This window comes from Procambarus clarkii, chromosome 80 (assembly GCF_040958095.1).
Source record: "Procambarus clarkii isolate CNS0578487 chromosome 80, FALCON_Pclarkii_2.0, whole genome shotgun sequence".
Classification (NCBI taxonomy): domain Eukaryota; kingdom Metazoa; phylum Arthropoda; class Malacostraca; order Decapoda; family Cambaridae; genus Procambarus; species Procambarus clarkii.
This window is the reverse complement of record NC_091229.1, coordinates 22,115,726-22,133,495: the sequence shown is the minus strand read 5'-3', so window position 1 is coordinate 22,133,495 and position 17,770 is coordinate 22,115,726. Positions and strand designations below refer to the sequence as shown.

At 44.8% G+C, this 17,770-nt stretch overlaps 4 protein-coding genes across 4 annotated transcripts; all 4 read right to left on the bottom strand.

The window, feature by feature from the left end:
• Positions 1-645: 645 nt before the first annotated feature.
• Positions 646-2,560, bottom strand: LOC138349469 (cuticle protein AM1199-like). The gene is made up of 3 exons (XM_045727679.2): positions 2,481-2,560; positions 1,325-1,566; positions 646-1,164 (listed from the first exon to the last, which is right to left on the bottom strand). The coding sequence occupies exons 1-3, from the start codon at positions 2,487-2,489 to the stop codon at positions 960-962; spliced, it is 456 nt and encodes a 151-aa protein (XP_045583635.1). The 5' UTR covers positions 2,490-2,560; the 3' UTR covers positions 646-959.
• A 3,649-nt stretch (positions 2,561-6,209) lies between these two features.
• Positions 6,210-7,720, bottom strand: LOC123746296 (cuticle protein AM1199). The gene is made up of 3 exons (XM_045727683.1): positions 7,663-7,720; positions 6,964-7,205; positions 6,210-6,804 (listed from the first exon to the last, which is right to left on the bottom strand). Exons 1-3 carry the CDS (start codon positions 7,669-7,671, stop codon positions 6,600-6,602), a joined length of 456 nt encoding a protein of 151 aa, XP_045583639.1. The 5' UTR covers positions 7,672-7,720; the 3' UTR covers positions 6,210-6,599.
• Positions 7,721-10,019: 2,299 nt separating this feature from the next.
• Positions 10,020-11,654, bottom strand: LOC123746292 (cuticle protein AM1199). The gene is made up of 3 exons (XM_045727674.2): positions 11,568-11,654; positions 10,846-11,087; positions 10,020-10,701 (listed from the first exon to the last, which is right to left on the bottom strand). The coding sequence occupies exons 1-3, from the start codon at positions 11,574-11,576 to the stop codon at positions 10,497-10,499; spliced, it is 456 nt and encodes a 151-aa protein (XP_045583630.1). The 5' UTR covers positions 11,577-11,654; the 3' UTR covers positions 10,020-10,496.
• A 2,479-nt stretch (positions 11,655-14,133) lies between these two features.
• On the bottom strand, positions 14,134-16,091 carry LOC123746293 (cuticle protein AM1199-like). Its single transcript, XM_045727675.2, has 3 exons — positions 16,011-16,091; positions 14,967-15,208; positions 14,134-14,832 (listed from the first exon to the last, which is right to left on the bottom strand). Exons 1-3 carry the CDS (start codon positions 16,017-16,019, stop codon positions 14,637-14,639), a joined length of 447 nt encoding a protein of 148 aa, XP_045583631.2. The 5' UTR covers positions 16,020-16,091; the 3' UTR covers positions 14,134-14,636.
• Positions 16,092-17,770: the final 1,679 nt, after the last annotated feature.

The window sequence follows — 17,770 nt, the reverse complement described above, 5'->3', positions numbered from 1 at the left end:
GGACTAAAACCCTTGTTATTTCCTTCCCTGCACGGGCCGGGTCACTAGGTTCAAGCGCGTTATTGTTACTGAGGATCTACATTGGTATTTTAGATTTTGATGTATGATGCAGGCGATGAGTCACAATAACGTGGCTGAAGTATGTTGACCAGACCACACATTAGAAATTGAAGGGACGACGACGTTTCGGTCCGTCCTGGACCATTCTCAAGTCGATTGTGTCGTCGTCGAGTGTGTCGATTGTGATTGTGTCGAAACGTCGTCGTCCCTTCAATTTCTAGTGTGTGGTTTGATGTATGATGATTCTCTACACTTAGATCTAATATGCTGTTATCTTGTTTGAAAATGCATTTAACGTCCTTTAAGTTTTCAGTTAGCTTTTTATTTGTCATATGTAAGCGTAGTTATTTAAATTACCCTCAATAACCTTTAGGACACATTTATATAATCTTGTATCCATTCAGATGTTAGTGTTTATATATATATTTTTTTTTTTACCCATTCACAGACTAATGAATAGCTGACTCATTTATGATTCAATTTTGTTTCAATTGTCTTGCCTACTTGTATGACAATTGTTGAGGCCACTGACAATCCTTGTGAACTTCCTTAATTTAAGCCAAAGAGGTTAATGGAAATATGACAACTTCTTTCATTTTTACTGAGAAAAATCATTATAAACAAATGATAAATATACAAACCTGGTGTGCTCAACACATGGTTCGGTAAAGAGTAATCCAGAAGGGTATATACGATTCATACATAGTATTTATCGCTAACTTGGTAAAAATCACTGATACTATAGTCTGTTCCCGTCTTGATGTCCCAACTTTGTACATGTGACTCAAGCCATCGCCAACCGGTAATAAGAACCTGGAGGGCAACAGCTTGTGTTGTGTGACTGTGGGAGAGGACTAGTCAGTGGGTGGGGAAGGTGAGTGGGTGAAGTCGGTGATGGTTTAGTTGTATCCTGGTCTGGGAGGAGGAGCGCCGTACTGGGGTCGGGGACCGCCGGCGGCTTCCTGCTGACGAGCGAACTCAATCTGGGCGATGGCGTGTGGGGGGAGAGGAGGAGGCGTGGGCAGGAGGGGGGACTCCACGCGGTAGCCTGCACCGTCAGCTACGAACTTGAAGTTTGCGGGAGTGCCGTCAGGGAAGGTGAACCTGCAACGATGTGAAATTTCTGTTAGCTGTCTGCTAGATTCACAAGTTGTTGTAGATAGTTCTCAATGTTTCATTAATTAGCAAAGTGACTGGTTATTTTATAGTCCCGTTATTTCATGGTTATTCTATAGTCTACGACCAGTACCACAAGAATACTCACGACCATCCTCCCTGAGCTGCCACGGCCCCAGCTGGGCCCTGAGGGGCGCCCTGCTCCTGACGATTGATGCCGTCACCAGTCTCGAAGTTGAAGTTGTAGTTGCCGGCCTGGTCAGGTCCCTGACGATCGTCCCTCAGGATGGGCACAACAGGACCTGAGGGGGCGCCGTAGGATGGTGGAGGTGGCCCGTACCCCTGGGGCGCCGCGGCCGCCACCGCCACTACAACACACAACACCAACTTCTGCAAGAACATGTAGCCATTGTAGTGATGACCGCGAGCTGTCTTCTTCATCTGGTTAATACGAAGCAACGTGATATATGGTGATATACTACTGCCTCTCCACACCAGACGAACCCAACGACCTCAACCAGAAAAAAATTTCCCACCACTACCTAATCGTCTTATCTTCCCTTATCTTGAGAGGTTATCTTGAGATGATTTCGGGGCTTAGTGTCCCCGCGGGCCGGTCCTCGACCAGGCCTCCACCGCCAGGAAGCAGCCCGTGACAGCTGACTAACTCCCAGGTACCTATTTACTGCTTATAGCACCCATTTACACTATATTACTACACTATATTACACTATATTTAACCTATATTATACACCCATTACATAGTACTCATTTACTGCCCAAGCACCTTTCCACTACCCCCCTCCCTCCCCCTGGCTACTCCACTACGTTATTGGACCACTTAATAATTGGTTATATATCAAAGACGACGCTGCTCAGGTAGAGAATTTTAATCGAGATATCATTATCATTGTACCATTAATGTGAATTAATAAATTTGATCGTATATGATTAAAATATTTTTGTAAGGCTTCTTTATCCATTTTACATCCAAGAGACACTTCACTTACCTAGCCGTCACCATGTTAAAAAGAGATTTTTCATGTAAATAAATAATAAAGATCTTATCATTAAAGTTGAATAAAGTTCTTAGTGACATGCTAACCTGTATGAGGCAGTGTGAGTGGCCCATCGATTGTTAAAATATGAAAATCTACTGGGAAATGAATGCAAACAAGACCTAAAAGGGTGAAAGAAATAGTAAAGATTTGATCAAGCATATGAAGAATTTGATTACGTTTGGTGGAGCCAAACTTTAAAAGAGGTGATGACCAACACCATGCGAGTCCCGGAGTGGTCCTTACCGAGAACATGTTGCTTGTGATGTCTTGGCTGGACTGTGGTGATGGGCCGAGCTGCAGCCTTTATATACCTCATGATCCCCACCCTTCTCCCCGACCTCTTCCTTCCCCCCCGGCCCCAGCATCATCTAGTTCTCGGGCTCTTCACCCTCTTTGCTCCTTGGTGACCCTGAGGACGTCCAGGTGTGGCGGCAACACGACCACTTCTCTCAGTGGATTAAGGCCACCAGTCACACCTCTCATGTCAGTCGGGGGTGACCTGATACATCCTCGGTGGAGCTTATAGATCCATTGACTTATCATCAATACGTCTATTGCCGCATTCTCTGGAATATGCCCAGCGCATAAGAGTTTTTTATTTTTTTACCCCACTCCTGCTTTCTTAACATACACTGTAAATCCGGGTGAATATGTCAGAGAGGAAGAAGAAGAGGTTTTTTTTTATTAATACATTAGGTACATCTGCATTAGTGCAGCTACTCTAGACTATATGGAGTACAGTGTGTCAAAAAAGCTAACTAGGCGATGCTATAAACTCCCCATCACACAGGATGGTTAGTCATACAGAAGCATGTGATAGGCAGTTTGCACTGGCAGACTCTAGGTGCAGTATGAGGATATCATCAACACAAGATTGAATAAGGTAGCAGTGGTAATAAAAGTCCCCATCTCGCAGGATGGTTAGTCATACAGAGCCATGTGTTTAGTAGCCGGCACTGGCAAATTTTGGGTACACTGTGAGGATATCTTCAAGAATACGAGAGTGAATAATTACAAAGCTCCAGGTACCTCATGCCAACTGGTCTGAAAGGTCTAATAACTGGGCATTCAGTGATGTAGTGCGGGATATCGTGCCGTAGTTCCTGCTCACAGAGTTTGCAACTGGAGTGCTCAGGATTGGGAGATCCGTCACCTGCAGCCACCTGCCACAGGTAACGGTAACCCAACCTGATCCTTGCAACCACTGTGTCGCACAGTCTAGTGGACGTTTTGTGCTGCCCATAGATATAGGTTTCAGATCTGAACAAATTATAGCTTTTTATACTAGTACTTTCAGGTCGTTGGGAGTCAGTAATTTCTTTCCTATCAGATCTGAGTGTTTGGACCAATACAGTTTTGACAGCAGAGATAGGGATACCTAGATCTAATTCAACTTCATCCTTGTTACACGGAGAAGAAGAAGAGGTGGTGTTAGGGGTTCAGCTGAGTCCACCCCTGCTCCTCCCGGGTAGACCCAGGTCGCTCCTGCCAGCAAGTAGATGGGACTCTGGGACCACTCCAAGTCACGGCAGCCAACCAAGAACCTTCGATATCTAGTCCAGGGGAGTTGTGGTTGAGTGGACACGCGCTCCGCTCTCAGTAAGGCTGAAGTGTGATACCAGCTGGACCAATGTCGTTTGTGGAGAGAAAAAATATGAACAGAAAGAAAGAAATGCAAATGATATAATAGGAATGAACAGGAGTAAAAGAACGAGAGGAGATGGGTTATCGTCGCTGATATCACTGCGTGATGACATAATTCTTAAGTTCTAACTAAATCAGTTTTTCTTAATATTAAACCGCATATGAAACCCAGTTCTCCAATCAGACCTCCGCAGTCAGACCTTCATTTGCCTCTGATTTACCACCACCTTTGGGATTCCTCCGCCTTTTGCTAGTTCTCCTGATGTTACCATTTCATCATGTTATCGCCCACTGCTTCTCCTGCTAGTGAGTGATCCGCCCACCTGCTACCTTCTGCTGCTCTTCCTGATGGTACTGTTTGATCCTGTGCCACCTAATGCTGTTCCTCTTTCTGCTGCTGTTGCTGCTGCTGCTGCTTCCTCCTGCTAGAGCAGCGTCCACCCGTCACCTGCAGCTCGCAGCTGGACTCTGTCACCCCCGTATTTCTACTCACACTTTCCCTCACTTTTTGCGCAGATTCTGGTAATGTTCACGTCTCCACCGTGCTTAACGTTGATGATCAAGGCAGATGTGTTATGTGAAAGAACTGATGGCTGACTTTCTCCTTTTTTAACTAAGGCTAAGGTGCATTAGGGCTGTCGATTGACACGCAATGAAGCTGCAAGCAAGAGCTGTTATCCTGCCTCATCTGAAGCCTAGAGGCTCGTTTATTACATGAGAACGTTCTTTGCAATTGCTTATTATATGAGGAACCTGGTGACGTTTCAAGCACGAGCCTTATTCCTACATCAGCTTTGTTGGAACATGATTCTATAGACTTAATTATTTCATGAAATTATTATATGCATCATTAGGAATAAATTTTATTTAATTATAAGTAATAATCATATAATATAACTCTCTCTCTCTCTCTCTCTCTCTCTCTCTCTCTCTCTCTCTCTCTCTCTCTCTCTCTCTCTCTCTCTCTCTCTCTCTCTCTCTCTCCCTCTCTCTCTCTCTCTCTCTCTCTCTGTCTCTCTCTCTCTCTCTCTCTCTCTCTCTCTCTCTCTCTCTCTCTCTCTCTCTCTCTCTCTCTCTCTCTCTCTCTCTCTCTCTCTCTCTCTCTCTCTCTCTCTCTCTCTCTCTCTCTCTCTCTCTCTCTCTCTCTCTCTCTCTCTCTCTCTCTCTCTCTCTGGAGAGAGACATAGGGAGGTCAATTTGGACAAAATGTGACCAATCGCCGTTTTCACTAATTTGCATATTTTCGGCAAAAAAAAATTGTAATTTAAAACTCCAAATATGTGCAATTACCGTGAATTCGCCTCAAAAATAACGCTCAAGAGTCATATTTCCGACAGGCAACTTATTTTGAAAACTGGAGACAAGGGGCTAGGGGTCACGGGGTCACGGGAGACAGGGGATTTGGGGTCACGGGACACTGGGGGGATATACTGAGAGCTGACGGTCACAGGAGACAAGGAGGGGTGCTGGGGGTCACAGGAGACGCTGTTACAAAACAATTAAGTTGTACATGGGACTGGAGCTGCACATGAACGACTATTGTTCATGTGCAGCTCCACAATAACAACAATTGTTATTGTTGTATTCAACAATAACAATTGTTGTTATTGTTGAATACAACAACAACAACAATTGTTGTATTTCCAGGACTTTTTATTAAGTAGATTTTAGGAAATAATTGTAACTTCACCTTATCTACCTCTTCCAGTCCTAACTTTAGTCAGATTAAGAACGACATACACAAATATAACTATACTAGGTTGCATGATGAGTTGTGGTCATATATGGATTCAAGAATTAAACTACTGAGGACATAGAGTTATGCAAGGAACTGGATTTATATCCGTCTTGGATTGTATTAGGGACTTGTCTTACTTGTAACGTCTAGAGTCTTACAAGGGACTGTTTTACATTGTAAGAATTACGAAAGACTCGGGATAAATAAAGGTCTGAGGGGCGGAATCATCCCCCCCCCCCCCATGCATTAGGCGGGAATTATGATTTCTTTTACCTGGGTTATTATAAGCAATTGCTTTATATCAAAAGCGTGGAAATTTACGATGAGCTGGCATTCCTTGCAAGATTGGTAACATACGGGACCAAGGATACGTGAGATACAGGGGCTTATATACATGAGAAAAGGTTTCAGTAACTACATATGGGCTCACCATAGCCCGTGCTACTTGGAACTTTTTGTTCTGAGTAGCTGAATCTTAATCAGTAACTACAGCTTATGGTTTCAATTCAGCCTTCACATATATGCAGCTGGATGGAAAACCAGCTCTCTTCTTGAAGTCATTTATCTTGGGTTGCTAAAGAAACAGGACATATCTCTCATTTTTTTTATTGAGAAAACTATACAGCATTAATAAATCTATATTTTATATTTCATATATATATTTTGCATTATAAATATCTGGATGATTGGAAGATAATGAAGGAGACCACTCGCTGACTAGCAAGACGTTCAAACAAGCAGTAAGGAAGGTGACCAGAAGACTTCCTCGCTATGATCTAAGGAGAGCAAACAGGTGAACACATAACGCCCATGCTTGCACCTCTTACACATTTTACGAAGAATGAAGATTTACTCAAAGTATATATACAATTATATTTAAGTCGTGTCAAGGACGTTCAAGGCAACAGCTTGTGTTGTGTGACTGTGGGAGAGGACTAGTCAGTGGGTGGGGAAGACGAGTGGGTGAAGTCGGTGATGGTTTAGTTGTATCCTGGTCTGGGAGGAGGAGCGCCGTACTGGGGTCGGGGACCGCCGGCGGCTTCCTGCTGACGAGCGAACTCAATCTGGGCGATGGCGTGTGGGGGAAGAGGAGGGGGCGTGGGCAGCAGGGGGGACTCCACGCGGTAGCCTGCACCGTCAGCTACGAACTTGAAGTTTGCGGGAGTGCCGTCAGGGAAGGTGAACCTGCAACGATGTGAAATTTCTGTCAGCCGTCTGCTAGATTCACAAGTTGTTATAGATAGTTCTCAATGTTTCATAATTAGCAAAGTGACTGATTACTTTATAGTCCCGTTATTTCATGGTTATTCTATAGTCTACGACCAGTACCACAAGAATACTCACGACCATCCTCCCTGAGCTGCCACGGCCCCAGCTGGGCCCTGAGGGGCGCCCTGCTCCTGACGATTGATGCCGTCACCAGTCTCGAAGTTGAAATTGTAGTTGCCGGCCTGGTCAGGTCCCTGACGATCGTCCCTCAGGATGGGCACAACAGGCCCTGAGGGGGCGCCGTAAGATGGTGGAGGTGGCCCGTACCCCTGGGGCGCCGCGGCCGCCACCGCCACTACGACACACAACACCAACTTCTGCAAGAACATGTAGCCATTGTGGTGATGACCTCCAACTGGTTCTGTTTGGTTGATTCGAAGCAATGTGGATGGCTTTAATTCGGTGAAGTGCCTGGCCTGACCACAAGAACCCAACAACCTCAACAAACTCTCCCTAACTGCTTCATGTTAAGAGTACTGAGAACGTTTCTGAATCAAGGACGATAGTGATCTTGTAGAGTACTTTATATGAAGTAAATTATGTTATTTCACAAAACTGAAGGAAATTACCATTCTGAATGATTATAAATAATTTAAAATCTAATGTTAAAAAATATATATGGCAATAGGAAAAAAACATGGATTTATTGCTAACTGAATATGAATATAAATGATAGAGCATTTATGTCCAGTGATCAAATATGTCATCTTGTGGGTGTTGACGTTAGCCAACTGTACAGTGACCGGCCCGAGACAGTCCCGGAGAGGTCCTTACCGAGAACATATTGCTTCTGATGTCTTGGCTGGACTGTGGTGTTGGGCCGAGCTGCAGCCTTTATATACCTCTTGATCCCTCCCTCTCTCGGCCCCCCGGTCCCTGCATCATCTAGTTCTCGACCTCTTCACCCTCTTTGCTTCTTGTTGACCGTGAGGACGCCCAGGTGTGGCAACACGGCCACATCCCTCAGTGAATTACGACCACCAGCCACACCTCTCATACCACCAGCCACACCTTTCATACCACCAGCCACACCTCTCATACCACCAGCCACACCTTTCATACCACCAGCCACACCTCTCATACCACCAGCCACACCTCTCATACCACCAGCCACACCTCTCATACCACCAGCCACACCTCTCATACCACCAGCCACACCTCTCATACCACCAGCCACACTGATGGCGCGTTTGTGGTGAGTCGGCCTGACTCTTGCATTCATTTATTTCACTCAGTAGTGAAATCCGGTTTTGTGGTTTGAGTCTTGTTTTGTGTCGTTCGGGCTTCTAGGCAAGGATGCCAAATAAGCCGAATGTTCTTAACGAGTTTTTCATAGAACAACATTCTTTTGTAATGATAGATATATTCAGTTCAATATTATGTTACGCATTTTATACATTATAAATCAAAATTAACTTTTCCACTTCACCTAAACTAATTGATGATCATGTATGATCATGTATGACCGTATGATCACTTCACAATAGCAGACGCATCTGTCTTTGATGAGAAAGACATCAAGGTGAAGGGCTATACCTCTGTGACAAGCTCGCCAGTCAGTGCGAGTTCTCGGGACTATATTAGGAACAGCATATAAAAAATCCCTAGCATGGAGAGCTGTCACCGTTAGAAAACTGGTTAATCTAATAATCCCAGATGCATGGGTAAAGTTCTTGTGTTGATCAATCAGGCCATCACTCATTGCCTTCCCCAATGGTGTCAGATCCTTCATCCTGACTCGTAAAGCAGGTTCGTCCACTTCTTGTCACTGACAAGAAGTGTTTATTGATGTTCTTTGATCTCTGTGAGTGTTGATGTTGTGTCTCACTCTCCCATGCACTCTTCTGACTGGCTTCTACAGTTATAGTTATTATATAGTGCTGGAGTCTGCTTAGACTGTTGAGTTATCAGCACTGAAGTCTGCTTAGACTGTTGAGTTATCAGCACTGAAGTCTGCTTAGACTGTTGAGTTATCAGCACTGGAGTCTGCTTAGACTGTTGAGTTATCAGCACTGGAGTCTGCTTAGACTGTTGAGTTATCAGCACTGAAGTCTGCTTAGACTGCTGAGTTATCAGCACTGAAGTCTGCTTAGACTGTTGAGTTATCAGCACTGGAGTCTGCTTAGACTGCTGAGTTATCAGCACTGAAGTCTGCTTGGACTGTTGAGTTATCAGCACTGAAGTCTGCTTGGACTGTTGAGTTATCAGCACTGGAGTCTGCTTGGACTGGATATTTAATTACATCACCCTCTTGGTCTTGGACTTACTTTTACTCTTAGCAAAGTCAACTGAGCTCCCACGTTTTATTTAAATCTCTCTCTCTCTCTCTCTCTCTCTCTCTCTCTCTCTCTCTCTCTCTCTTTGGGCACCATTCCTCCCCCCCCCCCGTCCCATCCCAAATCCTTATCCTGACCTCCTTCCCAGTGCTATATAGTCGCAGTGGCTTGGCGCTTTCCCCTTGATAACTCTCTCGCAAATTTCATATCCAGTTCGCACTTATGCTTTCTCATAATACAACATAAATATTTCCCATGCGCAGCCTTCATGATTTCTACAAGGGAAGTCTACAGCAACATCATGCAGGCAGCATCAGTTCTCCAGAGTGTGGCTCTGTCGTCATGCATAATTGCCACTGAAAATGGGAACCAACAAGTAAAAACTAAGAAAATGGGTATTAAGAGTCAGTAGATGGTAAGATCAGCAGTAAATAGGTACCTGGGTGTTAGTCAGCTGTCCCGGGCTGCTTCATGGGGGTGGAGGCCTGGTAGAGGACCGGGCCGCGGGGACACTAAAAAGCCCCAAAATCATCTCAAGATAACCTCAAGATGGTGCTCTAGATTTATTTATAAGCGGTAAGTCAACATTATGACTTTTTGAAGAGAACCCTTTTCGATTTATGCCCCAGTGATGCTGTTTGTATGGTGGCTGGAGATGACAGGTTAACAGGATGAAACTCCTCCCGTTCGTCTCCCTCAGGGTTTTCGACATTTGTGTTGTTTTGTTCATATCCACAGACATAAATAGTCCCAAAAGGTATATTTCACAGAATCCAGTCATTCTTCCCAAAACATTGAATACAAAACATCTCCGAGGAGAATGAGTGCGATCTTAGGTTGATGAAGAAGCAGAAAATTTGTTCGATTTTTATTGCGAAAATTGCACAGTATTAACAACTACATATAAATAAGCATATAAACTTTACTCAAGATGTGTTGATGACAGGAAGATGAGGAGTAAAGCCACACTGCGCCACAAGACGTCTTAAATAGCTAGAAGGAAGAGGTCCTTTGTGATCCACAGTATTATCCATAGAGTACAAAAAAAGGACAAAGATGACCATGGTTAAATCTTTGAATACATAACAAAGAATGATGAACCAACGGAATATATAAGACCATTTTTACGTCAAAAGTATCGCAGACGGCTGTGTAAAGGTTGGACGACATATAAGGGTTTTGGTCCTCATCGAAGGACCCAACTTTGTACATGTGACTCAAGCCATCGTCAACCGTCAGTAAAAACCTGGAAGGCAACAGCTTGTGTTGTGTGACTGTGGGAGAGGACTAGTCAGTGGGTGGGGAAGACGAGTGGGTGAAGTCGGCGATGGTTTAGTTGTATCCTGGTCTGGGAGGAGGAGCGCCGTACTGGGGTCGGGGACCGCCGGCGGCTTCCTGCTGACGAGCGAACTCAATCTGGGCGATGGCGTGTGGGGGAAGAGGAGGGGGCGTGGGCAGCAGGGGGGACTCCACGCGGTAGCCTGCACCGTCAGCTACGAACTTGAAGTTTGCGGGAGTGCCGTCAGGGAAGGTGAACCTGCAACGATGTGAAATTTCTGTCAGCCGTCTGCTAGATTCACAGGTTGTTATAGATAGTTCTCAATGTTTCATTAATTAACAAAGTGACATTACTTTATAGTCTCGATGGATCATCTACGATCAGTACCACAAGAATACTCACGACCATCCTCCCTGAGCTGCCACGGCCCCAGCTGGGCCCTGGGGGGCGCCCTGCTCCTGACGATTGATGCCGTCACCAGTCTCGAAGTTGAAGTTGTAGTTGCCGGCCTGGTCAGGTCCCTGACGATCGTCCCTCAGGATGGGCACAACAGGACCTGAGGGGGCGCCGTAGGATGGTGGAGGTGGCCCGTACCCCTGGGGCGCCGCGGCCGCCACCGCCACTACGACACACAACACCAACTTCTGCAAGAACATGTAGCCATTGTGGTGATGACCTCCAACTGGTTCTGTTTGGTTGATACGAAGCAATATTGATGACTATAATAAGGTGAAACACCTGGAATTGCCTCGTCTGACCAGAGAAACCCGAAGACTTCAACAAGTTTCCCCTAAATAATACATATTAAGGTCTGAAAACGTTTCTGTGTCAAGGACAATAATTATGTTGCAAGGTATTTTAAATGAGGTAAATTATTTTAATGCAACGAATACAAGGAATTGACTAAAATTGTAATGAATAATTTTTGTGAAACTTGAATGTGAAAGTTATATATAGCAAAAGACAATTGGAAATAAGTAGGGATTTACTGCGAACTGAATATGAAACTTAAGAGAACATGTGAAAGTATGAGATTACAGGGATTAACTATGTTTATCTTGTGGGTGTTGACGTTAGCCAACTGTACAGTGACCAGCCCGAGACAGTCCCAGAGAGGTCCTTACCGAGAACATGTTGCTTCTGATGTCTTGGCTGGACTGTGGTGATGGGCCGAGCTGCAGCCTTTATATACTCTTGATCCTCCCCGCCCCGACCACTCCCCCGTAGGCCCTGCATCATCTAGTTCTCGACCTCTTCACCCTCTTTGCTTCTTGTTGACCGTGAGGACGCCCAGGTGTGGCAACACGGCCACATCCCTCACTGGATTAAGACCACCAGCCACACTAATGACCAGTCTGCTGCGAATCGTTCTAACTCCTCCACTCATATATTTCACTCTACAGTGAAATTAGTTTTTCTGCTTTTTCGGTCGTGTTTTTTGTCGTTCTTGTTCGTAGGCAGAGTTCCCGATTAAGCCGAATTTCCTTAATAATTTATTTTTAGTTTAACAATATTTTATTCTAATACAGATTCAATATAATATTATGAGAAGCATTATATACATTTTGAAACAAAATTAACAACCTCACCTAAACAAATAGGTTTATTATTCCTCAGTACTTCCTAATATGAGTTAAAGTTCACTAACATTTTACATTCTTTGCGCATTACAAACCGAAAATCTTTCCCTACTCCTCAGACGTAAGACGTTAACCCGAGAAGCAACAAGCATTTCCTCGCTGAATGGCAATGTTTATGCGCTGAGACAGAAAACTGGACTCGCTGATGTTTCCAAAATCTCCGTGAATGTAGCGGCACCATTCCCCTCAAGTCTGTTATACTGCATGTTGTTGTTGTTTTAGATTCAGCTACTCGGAACAAGAGTTCCAAGTAGCACGGGTTATGGTGAGCCCGTAGTGGACTTACCTGGCACAGGAGCGGGGCAAGTAGCGCGGGCTATGGTGAGCCCGTAGTGGACTTACCTGGCACAGGAGCGGGGCTGTGACTGCTATACTGGAGATAGCTGTGACTTAAGTGGAGGTACATACCTACACTACCTTCCTGCCGCCCTTCCAGGCATCATGGTGACCCCATCTGGATGGTTCCGACTGTCGTTGGGTCTGAAGAGTTATGGTTTTCCGTGTGCCGGTAGAGGGCCATGGCCAAGCCTCTCTTGATAATGTCGTTCACTTCAGGTTTCGTCATTTTTTCATCAAATATGCTGCAAATTAGACCATGGAGCCTGACAGCTGAGTGGCCAGTGCATCGTATTCGTAGTACTGAGGTTTCGGGTTCAATCCCCGGCGGATGCGGAAGCAAATGGGCAGAGGTTCTTTCACCCCCTGATGGTCCTGTTCACCTAGCAGTAAGTTGGTGCCTGGGAGTTAGACAGCTGCTACGGGCTGCTTCCTGGGGATGTGTAACAAAAAGGAGGCCTGGTCGGGGACCGGACCACAGGGACGCTAAGCAACGAAATCATCTTAAGATAACCTCAAGACGGAGGCCTTATTGGTCTGCAACATCATTATTGAAGACACATCTGTATTCAATGAGGATAGTAACAGCCTGGTGAATGGAGAAGAGTTCTACCAATGCAAAGCGCCTTCCCAGTCAAGGTGAGTTCTCGGTACTTTATTAATGACTATAAAAAATCCCCAACATGAGGGGCTGTCACCGCTAATAGGGTGGTTTTACCGTTCCCAGACGCACGGGTAGAGCCACCATTCTTGTGCTCATCAGCCTGGCAGATGACCATCACTCACTACCTTCACCGACAATGTCGGCTCCTTTACCCGAACTCGTAAAGCAAGTTCGGAATGTGTTTGTCACTGATCGTCATTGTTTATGTCTGTGAGTGTTGTTGCTGTCTTTGGTTGGTCTGTGTCTGACTTTCCCTCAGATACTTCTGACAGGCTTCTCCAGGTATAGTTATCGGTAATGAAGGCTGTTTGGACTGTTAGCATTTAATTACATCTGCCTAGATCTTGTTTAGGCTTTTGTTTTACTAAAGTAAAGTCCGCTCACAGATTTTTACGTGTTTAGATTTAATTGAGCGTACAATAAATAATTTATTTCTCTCTCTCTCTCTCTCTCTCTCTCTCTCTCTCTCTCTCTCTCTCTCTCTCTCTCTCTCTCTCTCTCTCTCTCTCTCTCTCTCTCTCTCCCTTACATTTGTTCTCGTAACTCACTCATAATACAACAAAATACCAAATTAATAAGTTCCTGTGCGCATTCTTCATTATGCCACAATGAAAGCTTATAGGAACTTGGATTGGCATCATCAGTTCTACAGAGTGTGGCTCTGGAGGAGATGTGTCACTGCCGTAATGCGCAGCTGTCACTGAAAATGGGATCTAACGAGTAAAACACTAGAAATTGGGTACTAGAATAAATCCGCAGTGTTCTAGTTTTTGAGCGGCGAGTGAACATTGTGACTTTTTGAGGAAATGACTGGATATCAGGATGCATCTCCTTAAGGCACCAACTACTTCTTCTTGTAACTCTATGAGCTTTCGAAGATATTTGTGTTGTTTTCTTCATATTCACAAACATAAACAATTAGAATAAAATCCTTTTCGTAATCCAGCAACACTTCACATAGTGTAACTGGATCACATGACACGAAGCACCTCGGAGGAGAGTGAGTGCGTGAATCTCAGTCGGAATTATAGGTTGATGAAGAAGCAGGAAATTTGTTTGACTTTTATTGGGAAAATTGCACAGAATTTTCAATTGAAAATAAATAAGCATATGAACTTTACCCAAGATATGAAGATGAGAGGAAGATGAAGAGTAAAGCCGCACTGCGCCACAGATGTCTAAAGAAGTCCTTTGTGTAAGGACCACAATGGTATATTAAGGAAGAAGTCCTTCGGGATCCTCAGTATTATCCATAGAAGGCAAAAAAGGACAAAGATGACCATGATTGAACCTTTGTATCCATAACAAAGAATGATGAACCAAAGGAATATATAAGACCATTTTTATGTCAAAAGTATCGCAGACGGCTTTGTAAGCGTTGGACCACACTCGAAGATCCAAAGTAGCAACTTCGATGTGAGTCACATCCAACATGTGACTGAAGCCATCGCCAACCGGTAGTAAAAACATGGAGGGCAACAGCTTGTGTTGTGTGACTGTGGGAGAGGACTAGTCAGTGTTGAGGAAGACGAGTGGGTGAAGTTGGCGATGGTTTAGTTGTATCCTGGTCTGGGAGGAGGAGCGCCGTACTGGGGTCGGGGACCGCCGGCAGCGTCTTCCAGGCGAGCCTTCTCGATCTGGGCGATGGCGTGTGGGGGGAGAGGGTGAATCAGGGGAGACTCCGCGCGGTAGCCAGCACCGTCAGCTACGAACTTGAAGTTTGCGGGAGTGCCGTCAGGGAAGGTGAACCTGCAAGAACTTTCTGTCAGCCATGTGCTAGATTCCAAAGTTGTAATAAATAATACACAATGTTTCATTAATTAGCAGTGATATTGTTTTATATTTTCGATGGGCCCTACGACCAGTACCACAAGAATACTCACGACCATCCTCCCTGAGCTGCCACGGCCCCAGCTGGGCCCTGGGGGGCGCCCTGCTCCTGACGATTGATGCCGTCACCAGTCTCGAAGTTGAAGTTGTAGTTGCCGGCCTGGTCAGGTCCCTGACGATCGTCCCTCAGGATGGGCACGACAGGACCTGAGGGGGCGCCGTAGGATGGTGGAGGTGGCCCGTACCCCTGGGGCGCTGCGGCCGCCACCGCCACTACGACACACAACACCAACTTCTGCAAGAACATGTAGCCATTGTGGTGATGACCTCCAACTGGTTCTGTTTGGTTGATACATCAATATGGATGACTTTAATAAGGTGAAACACCTGGCACTGCCTCTTCTGACCAGAGGAACTACAGTACTACATTTTAATTGGATTTTTTATTTATATATATATATATATATATATATATATATATATATATATATATATATATATATATATATATATAAATATATATATATATATGACTGAAAACTCACACCCCAGAAGTCGCATATAGTCCTGGGGACCATTCAGGCTTGTTTGCATATATATATATATATATATATATATATATATATATATATATATATATATATATATATATATATATATATATATATATATATATATGTTATACTAGAAGGAACATTGGGTTTATAAGAGTAAACAGCATTGATGTTTTTACGTTCTTGTAAAGCCACTAACACGCATAGCGTTTTGGGCAGAAGATGACATATTTGATCCCAGAACACAAATGTTATATTTGGAGGGGCGCCTCCGCGGATTGAAAACATATTTTTATTTCAAAGATGATAGCTATTTTGTAAGGAATTTTAAATGAAATAAATTACAAAATAATTACAGTATTTGAATTATAATGAATAACTTTTCGTAAAATGTTAATGTGAAAATTATATAGGGAAATGAAATATGAAAACGAAAGGATTTACTTCTAACTGAATACGAATATAAATGATAGAACATTTGTATTCAGGGATCAAATATGTCATCTTGTGACCAGCTCGAGACAGTCCCGGGGTGGTCCTTACCGAGAACATGTTGCTTCTGATGTCTTGGCTGGACTGTGGTGTTGGGCCGAGCTGCAGCCTTTATATACTTCTTGATCCTCCCCGCCCCGACCTCCCTCGGCCCTGCATCATCTAGTTCTCGACCTCTTCACCCTCTTTGCTTCTTGTTGACCGTGAGGAACACGGTCACATCCCTCAGGGAATTTAAGCCACAATCCACACCTCTCATTCTACCAGCCACACCTCTCATACCACCAGCCACACCTCTCATACCACCAGCCACACCTATCATACCACCAGCCTCACCTATCATGCCACCAGCCTCACCTATCATACCACCAGCCTCACCTATCATACCACCAGCCTCACCTATCATACCACCAGCCACACCTCTCATGCCACCAGCCACATCTCTCATACCACCAGCCACACCTCTCATGCCACCAGCCACACCTCTCATGCCACCAGCCACACCTCTCATGCCACCAGCCACACCTCTCATGCCACCAGCCACACCTCTCATGCCACCAGCCACACCTCTCATACCACCAGCCACACCTCTCATGCCACCAGCCACACCTCTCATGCCACCAGCCACACCTCTCATACCACCAGCCACACCTCTCATACCACCAGCCACACCTCTCATGCCACCAGCCACACCTCTCATGCCACCAGGCACATCTCTCATACCACCAGCCACACCTCTCATGCCACCAGCCACACCTCTCATGCCACCAGCCACACCTCTCATGCCACCAGCCACACCTCTCTTGCCACCAGCCACACCTCTCATGCCACCAGCCACACCTCTCATACCACCAGCCACACCTCTCATGCCACCAGCCACACCTCTCATACCACCAGCCACACCTGGCAGGCCGCAATACGACACGGATGGCACGTCTGTGGTGAGTCGTCCTGACTCTTGCACTCATATATTTCACTCTCCGGTAAAATTCGGGTGTGTAGTTGTCGCTGTCTTTGGTCGTCCTTGCTTATAGACAGTCTTGTGTAACCAGCAAATTTCCTGTATTTCCTTTCCTCTCCAAAGTTTTAACTGTTAACAAACTTGAAAAGGATATAACATTTACATCAAGGAAATGACGATATGAAAGATATCTGTATGTATGTATATCTATGTCTACTTTTCTGTCTGTCTGTCCCTGTCTCTTTGTCTCTCTCTCTGAACCATGAATGTTCGGTTCTGTTAAATTAGAGACAGATGTTGGCTAATGTGGAGTCAAATGTGCAGTTTCACACTAATCTTTTTACCGCATCATAGGGGCATCACAGGGACCTCGTCCCGGACGTTTAGTTTAGTTTAGTTCATTTATTATGCACCCCATATCTATCTTGTGGGCGGTAGTGGAAGGGGTTACAGAGGCACATAATGGGCTCAGGGACTGAACCCCACAATTCATTTAGCTAAGCAAGTTACAATCTTGATGAGCTAGTTACAAAATTCAATATAAGTCGTCACATCAGCAATGGGTTCGAGATCGACCTCAAGTACAGGTTCCAAATTAAGCAACTGACATATGTGGAGAGCTAGTGTCACAATTGATATGTTTGTGCTGCCCGAACGCACTTGACTACATGTAGTTGGGTCTCAACACTAAAGGGTTTCGTTATTCAGTGCTGCTGCTGCCCCGCCAAACACACACCGAAACTACGACGTTGTTACAACGTTCGAACAAGTTTTAACACCACCTAACCAGTTATAACAACCAATATAGCAAGTTGTAACAACGTTCTAATACGTCATAAACACGTTAAGC

What these genes read in the sequence shown, in the direction of transcription:
- LOC138349469 (XM_045727679.2), bottom strand. An exon ending in GCAGCTCAGGGAGGATGGTC is followed by an intron (nt 1,165 to 1,324) that starts GTGAGTATTCTT and finishes ACATCGTTGCAG; the next exon opens with GTTCACCTTCCCTGACGGCA.
- LOC123746296 (XM_045727683.1), bottom strand. An exon ending in GCAGCTCAGGGAGGATGGTC is followed by an intron (nt 6,805 to 6,963) that starts GTGAGTATTCTT and finishes ACATCGTTGCAG; the next exon opens with GTTCACCTTCCCTGACGGCA.
- LOC123746292 (XM_045727674.2), bottom strand. An exon ending in GCAGCTCAGGGAGGATGGTC is followed by an intron (nt 10,702 to 10,845) that starts GTGAGTATTCTT and finishes ACATCGTTGCAG; the next exon opens with GTTCACCTTCCCTGACGGCA.
- LOC123746293 (XM_045727675.2), bottom strand. An exon ending in GCAGCTCAGGGAGGATGGTC is followed by an intron (nt 14,833 to 14,966) that starts GTGAGTATTCTT and finishes AAGTTCTTGCAG; the next exon opens with GTTCACCTTCCCTGACGGCA.